This window comes from Embiotoca jacksoni, unplaced genomic scaffold, assembly GCF_022577435.1.
Source record: "Embiotoca jacksoni isolate LCO1_2020_lvr unplaced genomic scaffold, fEmbJac1.0.p SCAF_1, whole genome shotgun sequence".
NCBI lineage: Eukaryota > Metazoa > Chordata > Actinopteri > Embiotocidae > Embiotoca > Embiotoca jacksoni.
Window position 1 is genome coordinate 12755558 of NW_027185229.1, and position 25759 is coordinate 12781316.

General features: G+C 40.3%; 2 protein-coding genes across 4 annotated transcripts in view; one reads left to right on the forward strand and one right to left on the reverse strand.

The window, feature by feature from the left end:
- The first annotated feature begins 10577 nt into the window (after positions 1–10577).
- Positions 10578–20042, forward strand: LOC138199560 (EF-hand and coiled-coil domain-containing protein 1). Its single transcript, XM_069151734.1, has 9 exons — positions 10578–11369; positions 13016–13457; positions 13543–13677; positions 15575–15645; positions 16905–17046; positions 18300–18438; positions 19279–19392; positions 19593–19662; positions 19745–20042. The coding sequence occupies exons 1-9, from the start codon at positions 10754–10756 to the stop codon at positions 19918–19920; spliced, it is 1905 nt and encodes a 634-aa protein (XP_069007835.1). The 5' UTR covers positions 10578–10753; the 3' UTR covers positions 19921–20042.
- Positions 20043–21136: 1094 nt separating this feature from the next.
- Positions 21137–25759, reverse strand: part of slc41a1 (solute carrier family 41 member 1) — a 32501-nt gene continuing 27878 nt past the window's right edge. For all 3 annotated transcript variants that reach the window (XM_069171221.1, XM_069171401.1, XM_069171311.1), the window contains one exon: positions 21137–25226. In XM_069171221.1, the coding sequence (XP_069027322.1) occupies positions 25041–25226 (186 nt within the window). In that variant the 3' untranslated portion in view covers positions 21137–25040. The remainder of the gene's footprint in view (positions 25227–25759) is intronic.

Consider the following 25759-nt stretch of genomic DNA (forward strand, 5'->3'; position numbering starts at 1 on the left):
CCCCTCCACACTAGTTTAAACCTACATTGATCATTTCCATCTCTACTATCTATTCCAAAAAAACAACATGAAGTTTACATGAACTATGAATATAAGCTTCCCCAAAACACCAAATCCAGATCCAAGTCACTGAGCAGTAAATTACTGTTTGACAGACTGATTATTGCACATATGGAAACCCTGATAGAAAGGGCAGAGGACATCTTGAAAAGGCCTCCCCTCTCGTGGTAACATCTCTCAGCCAAATGGTGGCAGTATAGTAATAAAAATAGGCTGTGAACATGGGGAAAGGTAACCCAGAGGGATGGCTTTGAGGAGAGAGGAATTGTATCAGTTAGGGTACAGTAACTACTTGATCAGCTTCTATCAGTTATACGTCGAGTAATTTACTTGTCATGGTGACTCAGTGTTGCCTGTCACCATGGATGCTGCTTGAGAGAATTTATCAAATATACCAGGGGTATTCAACAAAAATTTAAAGAGGTCCAGTTAGAGAAAATTTCTTGAAGCAAAGGTCCGGAAGATCATAATGTCTAACTATTTACTGTGATATATATTTAAGTAGCCTAGTAGTTGTATCAACATCTGCATGTAATCAATACCTGACTGTCAAATCAAATGAATTCAGTACGATTCAAAAACTTTTTGACAATATTTATTGTCACGTAACATAGAACTGAACATATATGTATGACTGCAGATATGTATAATGTTCTCTCATTAACTAAATAAAAGTAGGGCTGCATTTCAAAATAAGAGAAAATGAATAAAATGTGAAAATTGTGCATGTTCAAATAAAGTGCTTAACTTCAGAAACATTTAATAAAGGGAGGAAAAGCTTGAATTCCCCCTTTTCTGTTTCACATCTTGATTCAACAGTCTCAACCAAATTTACAGATAATAAATCTCAACACATCTTAACAATTGAACAGTTTTAGAGTGTCACTTTCTTCCCCTCTTATATCCCACTCCCCCGCTTTTTTTTGCTCAGTGAGAGAATTGAGCTCTAGCCTTGTCCTGCCAGGATTTTAAACCTGGGCAAAAAAGATGTTACTTTCCTCCTGATGGACCAAAAAGCGCGCTAACACCCTGCCTTTGCTGAGCCATCTCACATTGTTGTGCAGCAAAAGATCATCAGCATTGGCATCAACTTCTCTGAGGAATTCCCTAACGGGTCTTCACAGAATGCTTTCTAGTCTGTGTTGAAAAACCTGACATACACTAACAGCTGAGCATTGTCACGCATGTCAGTGGACTCATCCACACCTCAGCCTACACATGGTGCCTTATGCATGGCTTCATCCAGCTGGGGTAGCACGTCCTGAGTTCATATTTCACTTTTCTTTGTGGCAGATGATGCTGACATAGGTATTTGCTTTATTTGATCACGAAGCTCTTGTTTTTGTTTTCCCTCAAGTAGTGTTTCAGCTACTGCACTCATGCATTCTTTGACAAACCCCTCCATCAGTAAATGGCTTTTTGTGTTGAAACCCAAAATCCAAGCAACTCAGGAGGGAACACTCATGAGCACGTTGTTGGGTGGATGTGTGGCTAGGGATCCTGGTGGGCTGGTCATATTGGGCTCTGAGACATATGTTCTGTGATCTCACTTCAGATTTGAGTGGGTACACTTTGAATAAGTGCCACGGTTTTTGAACACGTGAGACACACTGGTTTAGTGCTCCCAGTGGGAAGTATGAACAGAAATGAGTCTGTCCTTTCCGGATTAAATGCTCTATTTTCGTTGTCCACTTTTCTTTTCTTTTTTGGAGAGCGCCATTTGTTCTTTATTTTTCTCTCTCTTTCTCCGTCTCACTCGTCTTTTTCTCTCCTTTTGTTTTCTCTACATGTATCGCTATCTTTCTTTTTCTTTCTACCGTCTTTTCATGTGTAACGAGCCTCTAACGCTCTCATCTGTTTGCACTGTAGAGTCGCAATGGAATACACAGACTTGATTGGCTGAGTGGCATCACGTGGGCTGGTTTCACTCGCACGCAATTGTCCTGAGTTTCCTCGTCCATTGAACCACTACCGTAAAGACTACAAAAGCTGCGCTGGTTAAAATAGAAGCGACCCGTCAGGTTTTAAATCATAACCTTCTGTTTTGGCTGTAGGTCCGGGTCCGTATGGGACGGCTTCTGGGTCCGGACCCGGACCACGGTCCGCCTGTTAGTGACCTATGAAATATACCATAAATAATAAAGATCCACTACAGACCAAAGATCCCCTGTTTGAAACAGCTGTGGAAGCTTTGCTTTCAATCATGTAAGATAAAAAAAAATAATTTGTGAATAACTGTTGCAAATTTATAAATAATTGTATTTCAAAATATTCGCAGGTGAGTATTTTGCATTTTTGGTGTCGTTTATTCTTAAGGGGACAGCTGTGAGCTCTATGGGAATATCCCCTGATTGAGTTTAGACACTGAAGGTGAAGAATGATTCTGAAGATCTGGACTGATGTGATGTGAAGCAGGACTTCTGGTGAGCTCAGTGGAAGGACCCATGGATGCTAGTGCTGATGAGAACTTGGAGGTGAATTGGATGGAGGAGCTGACCTGCACAGAAAGGTACAGTCGTAAAATTTCGCAACAGCACTACGGATTGGCTCAATGATTGTGTTTGTGGCAATATGTGATTAGTTTCAGTCATTTTTCAGCCAAAGTTTTAATTAAAAAAAAATTAAAAAAAAAAAATTAAAAAAAAAAAATCTGTTTTTTGAAATTTGGTCAGACATAAAACATAATAGAATTGACATGTTAATTGGTCATTTTTCACTATTTTCTGATATTTTAGTCATTTAACAACAAATTGATAATGAAAATAACTTGATTGCAGCCTTACAATTCTGCTACGAATGACTTTCTGTATTCTGTATTTTATTTATATGACAACTTTACAACAAATGAGCTCAGTATAAACACTAAAATTAATGGTTTAGTTTACACTTAATGCAGAGTCCCTCTAGGACCAAGGCCACAAGTTGGAGGATGAGGGGCCCAACCTAATGATGTACAAGTTCAAAACTTGTCAAATTAGATCCAAATAATATAAAATTCAAAATAATTGAAATAGTAAAAAGTCCTGTGCCCAGATGATGATTCAAACTGGTGTGAGACAGAGTAGCTCATGCAATGTGGACGTAAGAGACAACAGTGAGAATGAAAACAACAAGCAGTGCATATAAAAGTTGTTAACACCAAAACATAATGAGCAACCAAACTAAAGGTGCAGAAATGACAAATAGCTTGTAGCTGTTACAGGACACAGTGGGATGTATGGTCACTTTAAGGCACTGTTGTTTCAGTGTGAATGTAGCAGCTCAGAGCTGCAGCTCTACCTGTAGCCACATGCCTGGTCTGCTCTCACTCACCTTCAGTCAGGCTCATCGCTGGTTCTCAGGAATGCCTTTGGTAAATTGTGCATGCATGTTTGTCTGTGTGTGTGTGTGTGTGTGTGTGTGTGTGTGTGTGTGTGTGTGTGTGTGTGTGTGTGTGTGTGTTTGTGTTTGTGTGTTTGTGTGCGTGTTTTTTGAGGGTCGGTTCAGTAGGTGCGTAGTGGCTAGGTGGTTGAATTTGTATGCCATGACCTTGCATGAAGGTGGGACAGCTTAAAGATAGACCACCGCTCCTTCGATATCTCAGGAATGAGGAAATGTTTACACTGCCACACACTGAAGTGCTTTCCACAAAGTGACACACACCACACATAATAAATCACATCGCCATTGTGGGTGTGAACTTTGAGCCTTTCTCTTGTCGAACCTAATTTGTCATGTCAAGGCTCATGTTGACACACTCCTCGTTTTTGACAGATTGCATGGTTAGAGTGAATTGGGACAGGTTGGAAAGAGTGACCATTCCATGTGAGAAGTGTTAACTTTAATATACAGCTTCATAACATTTACTCACACCGATGTTGGTTGGCTTTACAGTTGTCTCTTGAGTGTGTGAACAATGTGTACAGTTAATGATCTACAACTGAATGAGTGAGGGGAAGGTCATTCAAGGACCATCTGGGCAGTTTTTAACTCGCTGGACTGAAGGACATATTTATTATTGGTCAGTTTTTAACCCTATTGTCTTCTTACTGTTTTCTCTTATCAATGTCCGAAGCAAAAATATGGCTACATGTAATTCTGTAGTGAAGCCTGTTAAAAACATTGTAAACATAATCACAACTAAATGTGTTTAAACCCATGTAATAAAGACTTTTTATCACAATTTCCACTCCAATTTCTAGCCTGGCTGCGGCTGAGTATTACTCACATCAAATACTGTTGATATCTGTATTTAAATATTATTTTGCATCTTACAGAACTTGACTCACACAGGATAAGTAGAAAATTGGTTTATTTCTGTTATCAAAGATTGAAGCTCTTAGACTTTTAATACTTCACAATTTAATAAAAAGCCCACCAGCTCACGATGTGTGCTTCATTGACAATTGGAACACTTTCTGGGGAAAACCTGGTCTGATCTGGAGAGACAGCATCCATCCCATGGATGGTGCAGCTATTTTTTCTACACCCCTAAAACATGACATCCCAGGGTTGAGGCCAGGAGGCAGAGTTACAGTTTTACACACTCCTCTGCAGCTTCTTTAGAACTGTCACTTGCCCAAAACGTCCAATACCCCATCGAGGTTGTTGAGCTCTCCGAGCTAACTGCAATTATTTCCTCATCTGGATCATCTTCCTGTCTTTTGGATTGGCCAACAAAACTCCTCAAGGAAGTCTTCCCTTTAATTAGTACTTCCATATTAGATCTGCTCAATCTATCTCTTTCAACCGGCTATGTACCACAGGCTTTTAAAGTACCTCTAATTAATCCTTTATTTAAAAAGCCGACTCTTGATCCAGCTGTTTGAGGAAACTACAGACAATTTCCAACCTGCCATTTATTTCTAAAAGCCTTGAAAAAGTTGTTGAAAATCAACTTTGTGATCATTTACAGAGGAATGGTCTGTTTGACGCTTTTCAGTCAAGCTTCAGAGTTCATCATAGCACAGATACAGTACTGGTGAATCTTCAAAACCTACTGAATGATCTTCTAATAGTCTCAGACAAAGGACTTGTCTCTGTACTTGTTCAGTACAGGCTTAAGTACAGTTTAAGGCTCAGTGTTAGGCCCAATACTTTTCACTTTGTACATGCTTACAAAGGAGATATCTTAGGAGATATCATCAGGAAACACTGCATAAACTTCTATTGTTATGCAAATGACATGTAACTATATCTTTCTATAAAACCAGACAAAATAAATCAGTTAGTAAAACTTGAAGAATGTTTGAAAGACATAAGGACCTGGATGACCCAAAATTTCATGCTTCTAAATTCAGACAAAATGGAAGTTATTGTACTTGGTCCTAAACACCCCAGAAACTCTTTCTCTTATCACTTAGTTACTCTAGATGACATTGTCTTGGCCTCCAGCACCACTGTGAGGAACCTTGGAGTCATCTTTGATGAGAATTTGTCCTTTAGACACCATATAAAGGAAGTCTCCAGGACTGCCTTCTGTAATATTAATAAAAACAGGAAAGTCCTGCCTTAGAGTGATGCAGAGAAGCTAATTCATGCATTTGTTCCTTCCAGGCTGGATTGTTGTAATTCCTTGTTGTTAGGATGTCCAAATTATTCATTAAAAACCTTGCAGTTAATCCAAAATGCTGCAGCAAGAATATTGACAGGATTTAGCGAGAGATCATATTTCTCCTGTTTTAGCTTCTCTTCATTGGCTTACGTTTAAATAAAGAATAGAAGTTAAAATTCTCCTGCTGACTTACAAAGCTCTTCATGACCAGGCTCCATCTTATCTCAGAGATCTTATAGAACCATATAATCCTGACAGAGCGCTTCGCTCTCAGAATGCTGGCCTGCTTGTGGTTCCCAGAGTTTCCAAAAGTAGAATGGGAGGGAGAGCCTTATAGGCCGAGGCTGCTGGTGGACCTCGTGATGCACTAAGCCTCTTTCCTCTCACTTTTTCACTCTCTATAGCAGGGGTGTCAAACATATGGCCCGCGGGCCGGATCCGGCCCGCCAGGGGGTCCAGCTCGGCCCGCCGGATGACTTTGCTAAGTGTGAAAATTACAGAAAGACATAAATTGCATTTCTATGAGAATATGGAGGTTTATGAGTACAAACGTTTTGTAATTTTTTTAATCGATCCAGTAATTGCTTCAAAAACAGCGTAAATGCGATGTCTGCTCCGGAGGCAGAAGCGCTTGTTGCCACAGGCAGAAGCTCGCTGCTCACTTTGTGACGCGTTTGACGTCAAACGCGTCACAAAGCGAGGGAATCTGCAGAGGAGAGCCCAGGCAGATAAACAGTGGGCTGATGTCTGAGTTTTTGGTCTTTATGTTTCTAGTTTATTGTAGAAAGACCTTAAAATAGGGTTTATCAACCAAAAACCTTCACCAGTGATTTAAACATAGAGAAATATTGTCATTATGTATGCTATGATTTTACTGGTCTGGCCCACTTGAGATCAAAGTGGGCAATATGTGGCCCCTTAACTAAAATGAGTTTGACACCCCTGCTCTATACACTCATATCTCACCATTACATCTAATTAACTTCATGCTTTTTCTCTCCAATAGTTTTTGCTTATTGTCTGTTGCCTCTCCGTTCAGTTCCCTCGCTCACGTAGTTTCTGTTCTTTCTTTTGCAGACGTCCCTGGCCATGGAACTGCACGTCTCTGCTCTGATTGTCGGCGTCACCAACAGTTCATGTTTTGGGTCACTATGCTGCCCTTTTCTCTCTCTGCTCTCTCTGAGCCTGGTTCTGTCTGAGGGGGCGTGTCGCCTGAAGGAGCTGAAGCTCCGCCCACTCGCTGGAAGGTGTTCAGTATTCTGTATGACAGTCCTGTGGCTGCAGTTCTTTTCCCCACTGACATCCAACCTCTCTGTGACTTTATGCATGATGTCCCACTGGCACTCTGTCTCTCTGGTGGATGGAGCAGCCTGTGCACAGAGACGAGGTGTGCACAGTATGCTCAATGTCCGAGGGGTTAAATTTAAAGATGTATAAATTGAGCTGTATTGAGGGTAATGTAGGCGAAAGATTTTGTCAAGGAAGAAGATTATGTCGAATACTGATTCTACTACATTGATGTATTTTTTTTAATAAACTCTTCAGTGAGTCCAACATAGATGTCCAATCATTAGAGACTATTTTTCTTGATTTCTCCCATGTTTTACTTTCTTTCCTTCCTCAACTAATCTGAAAATCCCCAAAACAACAGGAAAACACTTCTATTCTCAGCAAAGATAACTTTTACTGACTATACATTTAATTGTTTTTACTAAAAGAAAGAAAGAAAACAAAATTAATGAAGAACTTCCTTTGAGTGGAGAAACTTTGCTTGAGTGTTTATCTCAGGATTCAAACACATTTTGGAATTTGAGGCTTTAGTTGCTTTCATTTGACCTCAACATCATACTGTTCTGAACGAAGGTTTTGCGACCAGGGGAATATCGAAGTAGCATCTGATAATGCACCTTTTACAGCCACTCACAAAGACGCACATACTATGCTGGACACATTATATTGGTCAGTGTCACCACTTCAAAGATGTGATACGTGTGTGTGTGTGTGTGTGTGTGTGTGTGTGTGTGTGTGTGTGTGTGTGTGTGTGTGTGTATGTGTTGGGAGTGTATGGCGCTGTCTTTGTGTTGACCCTCCGAGGAGCATATGGCACCACAACACAAAGCTAAACCCAATTCCTGTCAATACTAATACTGCCTCACTCCTCCTCTCAAAGGTGAACAACAGGACACTTGGGTGAGCACACACACACACACACACACACACACACACACACACACACACACACACACACACACACACACACACACACAGGGCACCAGACCTCCACCCTCCTCTTCATTTACAGCACCCTCTTTATGCTTCCCATCCTTTCATTTTCAGATGAGGTTCTTTCACCCTGAGCAGGCAGCAGATGGAGGACTGTCTCTCAGAGGGAGACTGAACAAAGGGACTGAGGCAAACTAGTCTGCTTGTATGCATATTTGATGGAAAAACTAGTCCTTTAATTCCTAAGCAATTCCAGTCAAGACAGAGGAAGGCTCTCACATCTTAAATGAAATTTTCTGAAAACCCTTATGACGACTGAGCTGCACAACCCATTATTTTTGTTCCCTGTTGCTGTTGGGTATGGATGTGTGGCTGCAAGTTGGAGAGAGTCTGACAGCTAATAATTACTTGCAATAACAGCACTAAGGGGCCGTTATTTACTCAAGACGATAGAACCATACTGGTTAAAAAAAAGCAGAATGTAGTAGCTTCATTTTAGCTGTCATTTTGTTTTGTTTAGTTTGAGTTTTTTGTTATGAAAAAAAACAACTACAACAACCAAATTATTGCCACAAACTGTATTCTCTCTCATGTTCTGTCCCAGCAGTGTGATTTAAAAAAAAAAAAGGTGACAGCTAAGATATGCTAAGCTAGCTAGCTACCTTTAGAAGGACATCAGCTGTTATTTTATTCCCTTTCATTAATAACTGATTGAGCTGCTGCCTTATTTAAATGATATTGGATATTATATTAAATAACCAAGATGTCATAAAAGTGCATAAACATTGATATTTCTAATTTACAGATAAACAACTGCGGGGAAATCAATCGCTAAACTTAACTTTGGTTTTAGTCGCGGCTATCTGCAGCTGTTTCAGCAGTAAGCTGTCACTTGTTAAAGCCTTTGGCTTTCTCTCTATGTATTTAGCTGTGTAGTTAGTTAGTTTCTCTGGCAATATTTTCTATATAGGAAAATAGGTGTAAGACACAGGCTTGTAAGTCATTTTTGCCCAGATATGTAGTGTGTTTTGCTTTTTTAGGACAGTGTGCATTGTGATTTCTACTTAAAATAGCCAGTGTTTGCATGAGAAACACCAACGAGGGGTTATACAGTAGTTTTGCAATGCAGTGCATTGGTGCTTTTAATAATCATTAATATATGTTTGTTTCTATAGGCTCTATTTGTAGTGCATGCCTTAACACTGACTGTTTTATCACAGACTGCTTCCAACACATTGTTATATAAAATTAATAAAAATAATAATACATATTAAAGAGCTTGATCTATCAATCACTGGTTACTACCTCTCTGCCTGCCACCACATGTCCACGAAACAGGACCCTGGTGATAAGTGTTTTTATATATCTTCAAGATGGGTAGTGTGCATTCCAGAGAATACATTTGTTTGTCTTGTGGAAGTGTAAGATTTGTAGTATTTAAGTGGCGCTGACTGAAACTGTGCCCTAACACACCTTAAGTTCAAAGTCCCAGAGGAATCACTGGCGAGCACTGCCGTTCGGCCCCTATTCAGATTCGTACTGGAAACCAAAACAAAGACTAAACAAGATCTGAGGTATGAGCTCAGCTGACTCACTCAATTGTTGTCTATTTTACAGTCAAATAATGTTTAATTAATTAATTTACACTTATTGGCCACTAAACACCTTGACAATCTAATGCGATGTGATGCAATAGTTTTGCCAAAACATCTATCTTTACAAAGCTCATCATGTTCAGGTTTTTGAAATGTTGAAAATGTTTATGTAAAATGTGAAATGCAGTACAGTACCAAACAATCTTTAAAACAGAGGCAATTATACATTTCTGACAAAGTCACCATACGCTGTATATGTGAGCTTCATAAAGATGGGTGGAGGGTTTCATTAGATTGTACATGTGTTCTTTTTGGTATTTTTTTCTCAATTGACATTGAGTTCTGATGTGTGACTAATTATTAGTGTGTAAATCTCCATTTACACACTGCAGTGGAATGTAATTAATATGTACTTCTTGTGGCCTTCGGCCTAGTCTTGCCCATGCAGGTGAGTGAAGTCAAGAAGTCCTCTTTGTTTTGGCTGTGATGTGTGTGATAGTGGTGAGGTCAGAGCGGGGAAGGGTATTTCCGCTCAGAGTTCTTCAGTTCCCTGGAAACAAATTCACATTTGACTTTCAAGGGAAGGTATGTGAGCCTGATGTTAGTGAGAACAGTGGACATAAGGTGCAGGGTAACAGGAGTCATTTTGTCTTTCTTTATTGTTGTATCTGCCACACAAGGTGAGTCAGATTGTAAAGCTGTAAACTGAAACAGGTCTGAGCTTTGTTGTTCGTTTTAGCCACTGGATGGCATATAGCCACATGTCCCAAGTCCCTGAAGATCGTATCATTTACCAAAATTTGCCAACTCACTTGTAAGAAGATGAGAAATTACAGATTATTGACATTATTTTCAACTGTTTTTTTGTTTGTTTGTTTTTTGGCAGAAACTGACATTTGATCCACTTCTGTAACCCTAGTCAAACACCCACAGCTTACTTTATTGCATATTTAAGTAAAAGCGGTGCAAAGTTAACTCTCAAATTGCACTTTTAAGTTCGTGTGTTTTTCCTCATAAATATGTGGTTGCTGTTCTTTTACCTGAATTGGTCCTCACAGCTATAGAAAGACATGTGCACAAACAAAAACACATGCGCTCACAGTGTGCACACGAAAGGGTGGAGTCGGTGCTTTGGAAGCTTTTTTTTTTTTTTTCAACGCCGGGGATCTTTATTTCATTCCCGGTAAAGATTCCAATCTAAGGTTTCCAGCTAGGCTAATCGCGCAGCTTGAAACCGCACCGCCATGTCTTTTAGTCACTTTTTTCTTTCAAGTCATATCTGATGCTCAGTCCTGCTTTTGTTTGGTAACATCCAGACGAACAACCTAGTTTATGTACAGTCATGGAGCGAACCGCACTGGCCCCGGGACGCGTGCTGCCCTCGCCGCGAGCAGCGCGTAAAAGCGAGTGGCTCCGAAGCGCCCTGGCTCACCACCAGTGCCCCGATCCCGGCACAGAGAACGAAATCGTCGTCTTGGCCACTGGGATAGACCAATACCTACAGGAGGTTTTTCACCACCTGGCCTACCCTAATCAGGACGATACGGTGTCGGCGGAGGATTTCACTGCGCTCTGCGCCGTGATGGGTCTCACCGTAGCCGAGACAGGGAAGAGGACGATGAAAAGAAAGGAAGCAGCAGGAGATGGAGAAAAAGACGAGGACATTGAAGAGTTTATGGATGTGTGTTCTGGGCTCCCCTGCCAGCTATCTTTCAAAGATTTTCACTCGCGACTCTGCGGGTATTTCCGTGTGCATAGTGCGCGTCGAGATACTGGGGGTACTCCCATGGCGTGGCGCCTCCCAATTACTGAGGATACCGAGCTGGTGGAGAGGCAGATCCGGCTCAGGTGGCCCCGTGTCAGGCGCAGAAAGTGTGTCAGTTTTGATCTGACGGGGGATCAGAGTGGACCCATTAATAGATCGATAAAAGCTCGAAGCATGGAAGACCAAGAGCCAGGTACAGCAGAGTGTGCATTTAAAGCCCTTATATTTCACTTGTTACACATTAAACTTATTACAGTGAACAGAACGCCATTCACTTATCTCTGAACAGAGAGACATAGAGCCGTATTGCTGTTATAACATTTCCTTTTGTCTTTTTTTTCTTCCCCACTTCACTGTGTTTGGTGTTTTCGTTGCTGAATCATTCTCCACCTCTTCCCTCGCCTGTTTTATTCATTCTCTTACTGACTGTAATTACTGTAAAAACGCACTTTTACAAGCCAAAGCCTACGAGTATTTTCAGCTAAACACTTAAAGTGTGAAATCATGGAGAAAACGGAACAATGTGCGTGATATTAGATCGTTTACTGGTGCGTCAATGTGTAATCAGCACTGGTTTAGGTGGAGCTATAGTGTGACCTACTTCATAAAACCTATGGCTTAGGGCCCCTCCAGGTGGCCACGAGATCATCTGAGGAGTCATAATGACGCAGCAAAGAAGAAACTGATTAAGTTTGAATACTAGATGCGCAGTTATTGGACTTTTCTGTGCTTTTGTGGTCAAATATGGGAACATTTGACCTCTTTAGGCCTCAAACAATACTTATAAAACCATGACATAATTTTAGTGGAACTGCCAACAACTCTTTGGCACATGAAACTTTTGTAAAATTCACATCCCAAAAAGGATAGAAATTGTTTAATCTGTATTTTGTAGATACATATTTTTTGATGTAAAATGTGTACCTGTCTGTTGTAAATCTGTCAAATAGATGCAGTAAAAATTGATCTTTTCCACTGAAATTTAGTGGAACAGAAATATACAGCAGCATGAAAAGGAATTACTCAGTGAAAGAATGTGTATGTCAACATTCTCAGATTAACTCTGCATCATTCCAAAGAGTGTAATACACCTGTCTGTGCACGATAGAGGATACAGTGTCAGTGAAACATTTAGTCTCGCTTAGGTGTGAAAAGTACATGCATGTGTGAGTAGTGTCTAAGAGGGAGGTCAAGTACGAAGAGTGATAAAGTCCATATAGGGAGGAAGTAGGTGTGGTTCAAAAAAAGCAAAAAGCAAATGTACATTTCTTTCAAGTAAAGTGAGTAAATTATGTACATAATGTAATTTATTTAACTTCATGTAATTTACGTAATCTTAATTACAGTTACTTATTTTAACCAAAATCATGATTTTTTTTTTCTCTAACCAATTAGTTTTGGTGGTTAAACCTTACCAAATAGTGGCTGTGTAACATTTAACCTAAATTACGATCTATTCTTTAACCCAAACTGTTTTTTTTGGGTGCCTAAACCAAAGGTACATCACTTTTCACGCCTAGGCAACATGAAGTGTGACAGACACTAACATGGGTATTAAATGCTTTGGTGTCATATCGTGTGGCTCAGTTACTTTTTACCACAGCCTACTTTGTATTACCACACTGAAAATAAACAACTTCACCTGTCTTCACTGTCTTTTACATATTGTAAAAAATAACTAATAATGGTAATACTTCTCTTTAAAATATAATGAGTGAAGTATTAACTATGTGTTCCTGTGGGTGTGTCCGTGTTTAAGTGACAAAAAAAATGATCCATACACTAGAACTCAGCAGCAATTTGGTTTCACTTTCTGTGCTTCTCTCCTGACTTCTTCAGGTGAGGTAGCAGCTCTGAGGGAGCTGGTGGAGGACCTCCGCTCAGCACTGCAGGGGAGCGATGCTCGCTGCCTGGCCCTGGAGGTGGCGCTCCGACGGGAGAGGAGCAGAACCTTCCCTTCTCTGTCCCACCACACCTCCGCTGTTTCAAACCATGTGACCTCCATCACCCTCGTACAGGGAAAACTGGTGCCAACTCACAGAATTAAAGGACAGCTGAGTGGTGCGGCAGGAGATGGAGTGAGGAGGGTGGTGGGAAGACGGGACATCAGAGACCCCCTTCTGAGGGAGCTGAAGCTGATCCGTTCCTCGCGTGATGGACAGCTGGAGGAGGCCATCAAATTCAATAACCGTCTGGAGGAGGAGTTGCAGTGGGCGTACCAGCAGGTGCGCAAACTGCAGGGGATGGAGTCTGCACTGAGGAGGGAGAATGCTCAGATCAGGTTGGAAGCTTTTTCAAAACTAACTGTATGATGTTTGAATGATTTGGGGAAAATTATGTCATGAATCTTTGATGATCTCCGTCAGGAGGCGGGCGGAGGAGGCCAGAGAGGCCCTGAGCTTGGGGCTGCAGAGGGTTCGGATGATCCAGGAGCAGGCTCAATCTGTGCCGCAGCTCCAGTCAAGGATCACCCGGCTGGAGACTGAACTGCACCAGTACAGGTACGAACATGGTGTGTGCTCACTAGTGAGCGAAGGAGTTAAGTACATGGGTGTGTTTGTGCATCCATTTACACATCATTTGCCTCCGTGCTTTGCTGATTTGAAATTCAATGCACTAAAGCCCACAGGTTAAGTTGCAACAAATTTCTCTTGATCTGAATTGAACAGATTTGTTAAAAACGGGTTTCCAAAGCCAACATCACTGTGTTAGATTTTAAAAGACTATCTTTTAAACCTCCTTCGGTGGACAGATTGTACTCAGATCATTTTCATGTGTGCCGATGATGCTCGACATTACACGGACCTGCTCTGAGAGATAAATGACAGAATAAAGCACAAATATTAAAGCTGCAATAAGCAATATTTTTGTATTTAGAAATTAATCAAATGACTATATTGTGATCGTGTGTGTGAATTGTCACCCGACTCCAGTTCCTCTCAGCTACACAGCATGTTATGGGTGCCTTTCAGGTAATTGGGCCTCATTCACCAATGTTTTTTAGATTTGTTCTTAGGAAAAGTTCTAAGAAAAGTCTACGTCAGACTCTTGATGTTTTCTTAAACTGCAATACTCTTATATTGATGAATCCCACAGTTCTCGTAAATTGAGAGCGCACGTCAGTTGTTTCTAATTAGCATAGATAAACGCCCTGCCAATGCCAATGCCTGTAAAAGGGCATGAGACTGCAGGGTCGCGTGCGCATGGAATCACAAAAATAGACCTTGACGTTTCAGTTTTTGAGTCGCCTGAACTACATCACACCGGCTATAATTTCTGCATCCCACCTAAAGGATAACCCAGATTTATTTCTACCTAGTGTATATGTAAAATGTGTGGCTGTTGTGGCTCTGTGGATCATGCTAACTCTGCATTCATAAAAACAAGGATTCATACAAAACAGCATGTAAATAGTGTTTACTGGTGCGACTCGCACAAGCTCCCTGCAGCTCCACCTCCATAAAATTTGATTATTACATTAATCATTTTTAACATTTCTTTTTCAGGTCTGCCTGAAAGTAAAACAAATAGTGGCCGCCTGGAACAACCATTTTGCATGGTTAGGCCCCATACTACATGATTAGTGTTTGATTCTTGGGGAACTGTAATGTCATGTCATACCCCTCTTTCCCCTCATTTTAAAGTTTGCTGGCTGTCAGTTAAAGGCAAAAACACACACACACACACACACACACACACACACACACACACACACACACACACACACACACACACACACACACACACACACACACACACACACACACACACACACACACACACACAAATCTCAATAAAATACCCACACAGTATTGACTGGAAAAGGGCCTGAATCCAACAAGGGAGGTAACAGGGAAAAAAAAATAAGTGATGGGCAAAAAAATATTTTATCCCAAGACAATGGATCCAGTGTGTGTGAGAATTCATGCAACACTGTCTTCTAGAAATGAAATTTGTATTCAGATAATTTACAACAGCAAATATATAGTAAAAGAAATGTAATTGCTCCTGGATCATATTTTTTATTGTAACAATTAACGTATTTGTCAAGTCACAAATATGTTAAAACCGAACGTACCAGTAAAATTCTCCTCGCAGTTTTTTGTACATGTCAAAATAGCAGATCTTGCAGTACAATATATATTTCTAGTGACTACTGTGTTATTAGACTTTTAAATAATATTATTAACTAATTATGTTTATGTATGTGCTCGCAGCACTTGGTTAAGGTTAAGGAACGTTTGCAGTGAGCCAGTGATTACGTTTGTCACGTAATTTGAAAACAATTTATATATACATAAAGTAATTTCCAGGAGACAGAGTTACGGGAGTCTCTGTCCACAGTATTACTGACTGGCCATACTTTAAAGGTATATTCTCTACCTTTACCACTCTCAGAACATACTGCACCTGTGTTCCTGACCCTGGAAGTCAACAAATTCAACCTGAAGACACCTGTAATAAGACAGGTAGGTGACTGGAAAACTCATGAAAGAGGGCTCAGGATTGTGTTCTAAAGGAACTAGTTTTCCTTCTAAAGTTGAGCAACATTTTAGGCCTTTGAGAACATCTTTTGTGCCCATTTGGCATGTTTGTCAGGGATTATTGAGACATAACCTGATTCAAGGTTTTTCAGTAGACCCCTTTTCAAGGCAGACATTTCAATTTGTCACAGTAGGACAATCATAGGTGACATTTTTTTTTTAATTAATATGACTGATTCCTATTAAGTGTCTCAACACCAGAACCCTGAAGCTAGTTCATGTAAATAGAATGCAGTTGTAGTTAATGTTATCAGTTACACCTTCTATGACATGCCAAAATATCTGCTGTGAAAAGGGTCCATATAGTAAAGAACTTCATTCATTCAACAATTCTTTGGAACACAACATCTAAGTCACCATTATTTTTTTTACAAGGAAGTACCAATCCACAGGTGGAGTCTTAAAGAAGCAGTGAGTAGGATTTAGTGACATCTATGGTGAGATTGAAAATTGCATCCAAAAGAACACTCTTCTCATCACGCTCCTCTTCCGAGTGTCTAAGAATACCTTTGAAAAACGCAAAAAGGCTCTCTGTAGAGCCAGTGTTTGGTTTGTCCCTTTCAGGGCTGTTGTAGAAACATGGTGGTGCAAACCTGGCACGCTCTCTCAGTAAATATGAAGGGCTCATTCTAAGGTAACCAAAACACAACCATTCTTAGGTGTGGTGTTGCACTGCAATGACCGTCTGACACATTTTTAGTCCAAAGTAAGGAAATAAAATGTTTGCAGTTTTTTGGGTTTGCCCCCATTTGTCCTGTTACTGCATTACACTGACACAAACGTTTCATTTCTTAAGAAGGCTGTCACTGTGAAACACTTGCAAGAATATCTGTCAGTGAAATTCGATGATAACACTTTAGATGAGTAATCCAGAACTACCATGACAATAGTGTGATTATACTGTGGACTTTATCAAATGAAAGCACTGGAAATATAATTTTTTGACTATTTTATGTGAACTTGTCACCCTATTGAACTAGTTAGAAATGAGACACAACAGGTGTGCTCCAGTACAACACCCCTGGTTTCATATGATTATCCACTAAAAATAATTATTATGAATTATGAATATTACATTTTATTTCTACCCCCCCCCCCCCCCCCCCCCTCTGAATCCTACACACTTGACCTTCATGCACAAATGTGTCTTTGGGCAGTAAATTATGCAGCTTCTCTGTCTGCAGATGCCGAGTGTCTTCAGAGGGCAGTGGAAGGAAGAGCTGCGTCTGATGAAGAGGAGGAGGACAGGGGGAAGAGGGAAGAGGGGAAGTGTTGCCTTTTGGAGGTGAAGAGGCACATGGGTCGACTGCACTGCTGCGGCAAAGGGTTAGTTAACATCTACAACAGTCATTTCATTTCCTTGTTTACATCAAAATCTAACCTACATCACCCTTCTTGGTAACTTTTGTAACCTCATCTGCCTGTGCGGTATTTGTAACATATCAACCCTGGATGGTAGTGAATATCTGCTCTGCCCTACAAAGGCAAAATACAGCTACAGCTGTTGTCTATCTATCTGACACCTGTTTTGCTTTATGAAAATATTAAGGCATAGAAATGTATACATGCAGTGAAAACAACTTTTTAAATTTGCAGTGCTCATCATCACACTTACTGCGCTCTGCCATGGAACCTTTTTTTTTTATTCCACATAATTAAATAAGGCAGCTGGTAAATCAGTTCATTGTGGAGAAGAAAAAAAGCCGGCGAGCGACGATCATAGCAGATCAAATTAACTTCCATGTATTTGATTGTAAATGTATATGTATATGTTTTTTTTTTTTTTTTTTTTTCAATTACTCATACAAACACAGAGAAGCAGAAACACGTCCTATAATCAACAGACAATTAATAACAGCTGAAGTTAATCATCTTAAACAAACTGGATCAGAGAGCTTAGAGAACAGTTTGTTGGTAGATGATGCAGTTTCTCTGAGCATTCTGCAGATTATCCAAAAGCAGATTGCAGTATCAGCATTTTTTAAGCTCTTTGGTGACTTTTATGCCAGCTGAAAAAAAAACAACATAAAAAGAGGCCAATACAACCTATGTGTCTATTGTACAGTTTGCTTCTAGTCTGAAAATGCTTTATTTCTCAGCTGCACTGCTCCAATATTTACTGTAGGGCAGTGTAAGCTTGTTGCTAATGATATCGATTTGGTTCCCATTGCTCAAAAAAGGAAAATCAGAAATGAATCAAAATCAAAATTTTTAAAACTTAAATAGGTCCTCACAAAGATAGCATTACAAACCGACACATGCACACACAGGCACCTTAAAGATGCCTGTAGACTGTGTGATAATAACAAGCATGTGACTTTATTGCATGTTACTATCTAATCATGTTTCTAGACATAAATGTGGATGGTAATGACATTCAAACAGGTGGTTTACTTTAAAGTTTCCCTGGACTTCCTTTGGTCACCACAGCTTAATCAGCTGTTTATGGATGATTGTGCATTTAGAAAACCGTTCTGAATTGACAAACAGAATTTACCATATATACGTCAACGTCATACTTTGACAGCCAAAAATTGCACAATGCAAAGAGGCCTTAACTCTCTTGTCTCTTACTCTAGATGTGAGAACCATGCAGTTCTTCATCCTCACCTGCTTGACAAAAACACCAGCAGCCCTTCTACAGACAACAGGAGGCGCTGCAGCTGGAAGGGAGCAAACCAAGAGCAGCCACAGGGAAGCGGAGGCTTTGAAGAGAAGGTGAGGGAAAGAGAAGATGGATTTTCATCAGTTTTCCATTCAAAGTGATCACAACTATAACAGAATGCATGAAATTGTTTATAATATCGCCGGAATGACATTTTTTAAAATTATTTTGTATTATTTATTGATATGTTATATCTGACTATCTGCGCATTTCTGGTCTTGATTTTAGAAGAAACATTATTTTGTGTTTATAAGAAAATACATAAAAAGAACAATAAAGGAAATATTTTCTTGAAACTTACTTGTATAAATACAGAAAATTAAACTAAAAAAAAAAAAAAATAATCCCTCAGTTTCAAGCGCAGTGGTTCAGTGGTTAACACTGTTGCCTCACAGCAAGAAAGTTCTGGGTTCGAACCTTGGCCCTTGGCCGTTGGCCTTTCTGTGTGGCATTTGCATGTCCTCCCTGTGCCTGCGTCGGTTCTCTCCGGGTACTCCGGCTTCCTCCCACCGTCCAAAGGACATGCATGTCAGGTTAATTGGTGATTCTGAAAAACTGCCCTTAGGTGTGAATGAGAGCGTGAATGGTCTTTGCTTCTGTCTGTTCTGTCTGTGATAGGCTGGTGATCTGTCCAGGGTGTACCCTGCCTTCGCCCAAAGTGAACTGGGATAGGCTCCAGCCCCACTGTGACCCTGTTCAGGATACAGCGGGTATAGATAATGGATGGGTGGAAGCCCTCAGTTTCTGAGACCTCTGCATTATCAGCAATCAACATTTCTGAGAAGTGTTTAATGTGTCAGGATTAACAGAGGTATATAAAAAAAAAAAACACTGAACTAGAAGAGGCTTTTAATTTATTGGGGTGTCTTTCTTTCTATCCTGATTTTTGCTAGAGGCCTAAGGAAGAGGAGGACAGGAGAAGACTGCAGAAAGAGAAGACATGTCTGGCTCTGCTGGAGGACAAACTCGCAGATTCCCTCTCACTGCTGCTGCAGATTCACAAAAAGGTAAACACACACACACACACACACACACACACACACACACACACACACACACACACACACACACACACACACACACACACACACACACACATACCTTTTTATTCAGGTCTCCATCATTCATTGTTTATAAGTTGACCTCACACATATTTCATTCATATTTTTCATTAAAAACAGCAACAAAGCTCTGTCTTTTCCTCTAGAACGTGCCCCGCAGGATCCTGGAAAAAATAGTGATGGACACTCTGGATGTGTGCAGCAGAGGTGGAGATGGTATGTCTACCCTCCGTATTCACAGATGTTCACAGTTTAGCATTGCTCATGTTGCACTCTTATCACATGTTTCCTGATCCAGGTCCATCCCAGGTCCTGCATATTGCTGATGGCCTTTGCGTCCGCCTGTCCTCCAGCGAGCTCCTTGGAGACGGAGGAGGGAATGATGAGGGAGGAGGGGAGAGCGATGAGAAAGCTCTGCTTCCTCCTCCGAGGCGTAAAACCAGCAACATCAACCCTCAGCTCATCTCCTGTTAGATCAGTAATGTGGTACTTACTGTTTTAGGTAATCTGTATTCTATCTTTGGCTTGTTTGCACCCATGTAAATTTCCCATTTTAGAAAATAGTTAATTGTATTCAAAGATGAATTAAACTTCATTTAGGCTGTTATAGTTTTATTTTTTATCTATTTAATTTCAAAGATTAAATATTTTCATCCAGCCTTATTTGTCCCTTGTGCAATAGATAATACAGAGAGGTGTGACATGATGAAGCAACATTTCACTGCAGAATCTGGGTGTTCCATCAGTGTCTGTATTTGGACAATGCACAGAGCACAAGTATTGTGTTTGTATTGTCTGATTTGAAGACACACACATATTGCCATGAGGAATATCTACACTGTGGATCTGTTTCTCAGCTTTACGTGTAAAATATGTATTGATTTAAACCATTCTAAAGCACCGTCACACTACTACACACGCACATACGCCAAGCAAATCTCAGCGGCCAACGTCAATATTTAAAGCCACGTTTTCCTGCCATGTTTGTGGAATATTTAATACTCTTGATTTTCGATATGTGTCCAAAGTTTGTGATATTATGTATCTGTGAAGCTTTTATATATCTGGACCTTTGGAACTCCAATTTAGAAAAAACATTTCCCAGGGCTCGATGAAAATGACAATAAGATTAATAATAATCATAATAATCATCATCATCTAATAAACAGCACTTTTCTGAACACATGTTAAAAAGTGCTTCACATAAAAAAAAAGGCCATTATAACAAAAAATACCTACAACTTTAAACCAGCTATAGTATAAAAACCAGCAACACAGTGATTGTATAAATTAAAGCCATGACTATGTGAGATAGACTGCAAAACAGTTAAAACAGTTACCCTGTAAAAAAAAACTAAAGCCAAACTCAAATCCGGACATTTTTAGTTTTTGTCCTTCCATGCACTGAAATGTGGGTACTTTCATGCACAAATGTGAGCCTTTTTAAACTCTGTCCACTCAACGAGTTTGCCACAAGTGGACTCCAATCAAGTTCTATACCTTTCTCCAGCATTATTAAAGTGCATTTTAAACAGGATAAACCTGAACAGACTTTGGGGACTACTTTTATCAAAGAGTTTTCAGTTTTGGATTTTTACAGCCTGTAAAAAGCTGTCTACAAATTAAAGGGAGGTTGGCCAACGTTTAGCAGGTAACAAACAAGAGAAAAACAACAACATAACGACAGAGGAATGGTATGAAATAATATAGTCTTTTATTTCCAGCAATTTACCAAGTTCTGCAGCAAGAATACCTTCCTCCCGCCAGCCTAACAGAGGGAGGGCTTTAACAAGAAAAACACACAGGGAACGCAGAGACCTCTGCCCCAGTAAGACTGTACACATGTTTACATCAGTTTTCCTCCAAAGCAGCAGAGCTGATTGGGACGCTAAGGGTCAAAGGCTCCATCTCAATATGGAAGTTGGCGGCCTGAGAGTCAGCGTGGTACCCGCGAGTTCAGGGGCTTGAGGGTTTGCAGCACTGAGGTTAACAAGGCAGTAGGTGGGTAACGGGTTTTAAAGGCTAGGTATGTAAGATACAGGGAGGGACCATCTGGAATCATAAGGTCTTTTAGGTTTTCTGGTGCATTTTTCAACTTCAATGTTACTTCTACGAATGCCTAACCTGAATCCAGACTTCCGAGACGCCCTACGCATCAGCCTGCTGAAGGGTTTCCAGCTTCCCAATCTTTGTTTTTGCTGATTCACTGGAACAAAAACTGAAGCTACCAGCCCTCCTTTCCATTACCACGTCATATAAAGTCATTATTACATTACACATCATTATTCAACATACTGTACATCTTTTATTAATCAAAGCTAATTAAAGAGATGCTCCTGATTGGTTACTCTGAGTTGAGCTTGGCTCTGACAGATTAAGGCCGTTCTATGTCTTATAAGTATGCTTTCCCTGTATGAGACAGGGTGTGTGTGCATATGTGTGAGGTGTGTGAAGACTGGTATTAGGCACCGCGCTAGTCTCACCACCATTCTATTGAGGCGAGTGCCAAAAAGCTCTACTGGCCTTTTGCAATGAAAAAGAGAAGAGAAAATTTAAAACAACATGGTGACAAAGAAACAGAGCCAAAATTAAATGACAAAATAAACAACCTTATATAGAGAATAAATATATAGTATGTACAATTTGCTTTGTGTGCTTCTCAAAATAAATATACAAAAGCATTACTTGCCCCTTTATAGAAGTATTCACAACTTTCCACTGACTTAAGAGGAACAACGCTGGCACCTGGTCAGTAAAAGGGTGGGGGATACACACTTAGAGTGACGAGGTGGACGATGCAACTTTTACAACAAGGTAAACGCTGTAGAAAAGCAGACAAAATGATAATTGACACTCTAGTGTGATATGTGTGGGTTTGATCCAAAGAACACACACAGAAGCTGAACAGTTAACAGAATCCCTGCGCCGCCCTCTGGTGGTGGTTTCACAGATTACAGTACTTTGTTGCATTTGACCAGCGTGGAGAAGTTACTTCATGTTTACAGTGGTTGTTTGCTGGATTATATTCATGACACAAAACAATAATCAGGAAACGTTAAAAAGATTAGGAGAAGGAAGAAGGAACACAGAAAAACAAATAATCACAACTTGAACATAATTAATGAATACAAAAAAAAAAAAAGCATCAGTAAGACCAAAAACAAACCATTTTTAAGAGATAGAATAATCAAGTTTTGCATGTTCACAGTATGTGCCCTGCAAATGCTTTCTGCTGGCCCCCTTTTGAAACAGACACACGCCAGATAAGCCAAGCATCACATGCGAGTATCTCCCCGGCCAATATCGTATGTACTCAGTACAGTCTGTCAAAATGGCTCACAACTTACTTTTTCAATCTCCTCCTCACCTGTAAGCCTTCAAAGAAGAGTCAGCTGATCGATGCCAGACAGTTTATGTGGTTGTGTCACTGAGGTTTTACCCCTTGATTAAACATCATCCAGTCGTTCATTTACAAAATTTCAGGTTCCTTCCTGCTTAGAGCGATTATTATCACCTATCATTTTATGAGTGGGAAGATAAGAAAAATCACAGTTTTCCCAATAAAATAAAAAAAATAAAAAAAAGAGAAAGAAAGAAAAAGAAATTGGCGTGATAATCCCCGGTCACACCAAACAGCAAAATCAATTCACCTGTCCTCGAGAAAGTGGTGGAAACTTGGGCGTCTCACTAACCAGCACAGTTAAAACTGCTGGTTTCCTGTATGGTCAGCCCTGTTAGGACGGGGAGAATTTACGTACCAAAATTCTTTATACGTCATCTAAAAGCTGCATGTGCGGCTGGCTTCTCTTTCTTTTGCTTTATGTACTTTGCTTCTTCCTTCTCCCTGGAATTTATCTTTCTAGATTGTACATCATATGTATTTAGATGGCGCAGCAAAGAAAAAAAAAACGCTATGGTAGCTGGGCTACCTCTATTTTTGAGTGCCCGGGTCAAGGCGTAACACTTTTTTTTTGAAGTATGTTGGGTCTTAGTCATTGCTGGTGTGACCGGGATCTTGGACAGCTTGAGGAACTACGCTGATCTTTTGATGAATCTCAATCAACACTAGAATGCTGAAGAAGGTCTGCCGAGGCTTCCTGTGACCCGACGATGCCGTTGGCCTGTCTTTCTTTCACTGGAAGAATTCTGTGCTCCAGCGACATCCACACAAAGTATCACCCGTCAGTACCTTTAATCCGGCGTCCGACTGTGTCAGATGGACTTGAGTTAGTGAATCACTTTCACACTCTGTATTTTGTGCGAACACAAGTGCTGTTCAGCTGGCTGAGCTCTGTGCTGATGCATTGCAGCATGTTGAGCCTCTTGTCACTTACTGTAAACCGGGATTGGGAAACATAACACCCAGCCTGTTAAAGTAGAGGGTTGGCAGATGGTTTCAGCAGGGGGGCAGCTCACAGCAAAATAAGACCTCCCTAACCTCTTGACATCCACCAGTGAGCTGCAGCAAACAGTGTGATCTGTTTTTGTATGTCAGGCGTGGGCGACATACAAAAACACAACAACTGTCACGCGGCCATTTTACACATACTATATCCCCGAAGTTTCATGTGTTGCTTACTTTTTCTCTGAATGAGAACGTTTCATAACGGCCGCATTTAGTAGATTTTGGGCCAAAAACAGAAATAGTGTAACCTCAGTGGGTTCTAGAGGGCTGAATGAACACACTCAATTAAACACAATCCTCAATAACAGAAACTAATGAGCTGATGCTTAAAATTCTCAGAATCAGAGGTAAATCTGTTCTTGTAGTAGCTAACAAAAGCGTTTGTTGGACTGACCTCAGATCTGATATTCCTTAACTTAGATCCCAGAAGTGAGGGGAACAAGCAATCTTGTACAGCCTTGTAACTTCCTGTTTCTGCTCTGACACAAATTAAGTCATCCACTGATGGAACCAGCGCAAAAAAAAGAAGTATTTTGCTCAATGGTCCAGTCCTCCGTACCCTTGCCCACCCCCCCTCCACGCAAAGGCAAAACCTAGGCATTCTACAAAATCTGAACTGACATTAGATTTCATATAATACTCATTCTTTTTATATGACGTAGCACTTAGTGATTAAGCATTCTAGGCCTGTTTGGATATATTTTTTTGCTGTCTTTTGTCCTGTGGTTTCAAGTGTTAAAAGTTGATCTTTAAAAACAGGAGGGCTAAAGTCCCCATTGAAAATAATGAGGACTGGCCATGCACATAGAACAGATATTGATTCATATCAAATGCATTATTTACCAACAAAAATAATCATTGTCCATAGTATAATAATTACAAAAGTAGTAGGACTCAGTTATTAAGTAAAATTTAGGGGAAGTAGAGGCGTCTTATGGGCTGGATCCATCATAGTTTTGATGGGGGGCTGTAGGGGATTTCTGAGCCACTGATGTTGTTCAACAGAGTGTTGATATCCTAAAGAGGAAATGCTATGTGCACTATACCATCATTGAGAGCCCTACAAGAGATTAGCCCTTTTATTCTAGATGTCCACTTTTAGATAGTGTTCAGGCATACGGGTGATGGTTATCACTGTCCGTGCGTGTAAGCATATAGTATTTGTGAAGGGTTCTTTTTGTGCATGGGTTTAGTTGCCCGCATTAGTGTCTCTGTCCCCGAGGAACCAGCGCATGTGGAAGCACAGGGCAAGGAAGCCAGTCCCCAGCAGGTCACCAAGGGCAGTCAGGTAGGGGATGGAGAAATTGTCGGGGTCCATGCCTCGGCCCCACATCCAGTGGACCATCCAGTCTGCCAGGTAGAGGAGGATTAGGACCTGGAAGAAGACAAAGCAGAAGCAAACTTTATTTACAGCAAAAACTGACTGCAGATTGAAGGTTTTCTTGTTTGCAAGTTTAGTCAGTTTTTACAGTTAATCATAGTGTTTACAATGAAAAGTAATTTGACCAATCTGACAATACTTTGCCCAATCTTGCAATTTTTTTTTTATTTTTTTTTTTTTTTACATCTCTGCGATTTTTCCACTGCAAATGGTTAAACTGGAACAATGCTGACATTTACATTAGAAAGATGAAATAACACAGACTTCCTTTGACAAATAAAAAGTTAAATTCATGAGCAATAAACATACCTTGACCTACAGCTTGCCTTGGTCTGGTATGACCATAGCTAATGGCACAGGGGCACTTTGTTAAATATTGCTGTGCATGCTTTTTCACTAGATTTGAACATTGACCATTGTTCTGTAAGCAGCACTTGTCACCTCTTCAGTAAAAGTTAACCCGTGTTGTTTTAAACTTCTAAAACCACTTGGTTTATGAAGCTTGTCTGAGCTTGTTCTTAAAATTC

What these genes read in the sequence shown, in the direction of transcription:
- LOC138199560 (XM_069151734.1), top strand. Translation starts at nt 10,754, where the DNA reads ATGGAGCGAACCGCACTGGCCCCGGGACGCGTGCTGCCCTCGCCGCGA. An exon ending in CATGGAAGACCAAGAGCCAG is followed by an intron (nt 11,370 to 13,015) that starts GTACAGCAGAGT and finishes TGACTTCTTCAG; the next exon opens with GTGAGGTAGCAGCTCTGAGG. An exon ending in AGGGAGAATGCTCAGATCAG is followed by an intron (nt 13,458 to 13,542) that starts GTTGGAAGCTTT and finishes GATCTCCGTCAG; the next exon opens with GAGGCGGGCGGAGGAGGCCA.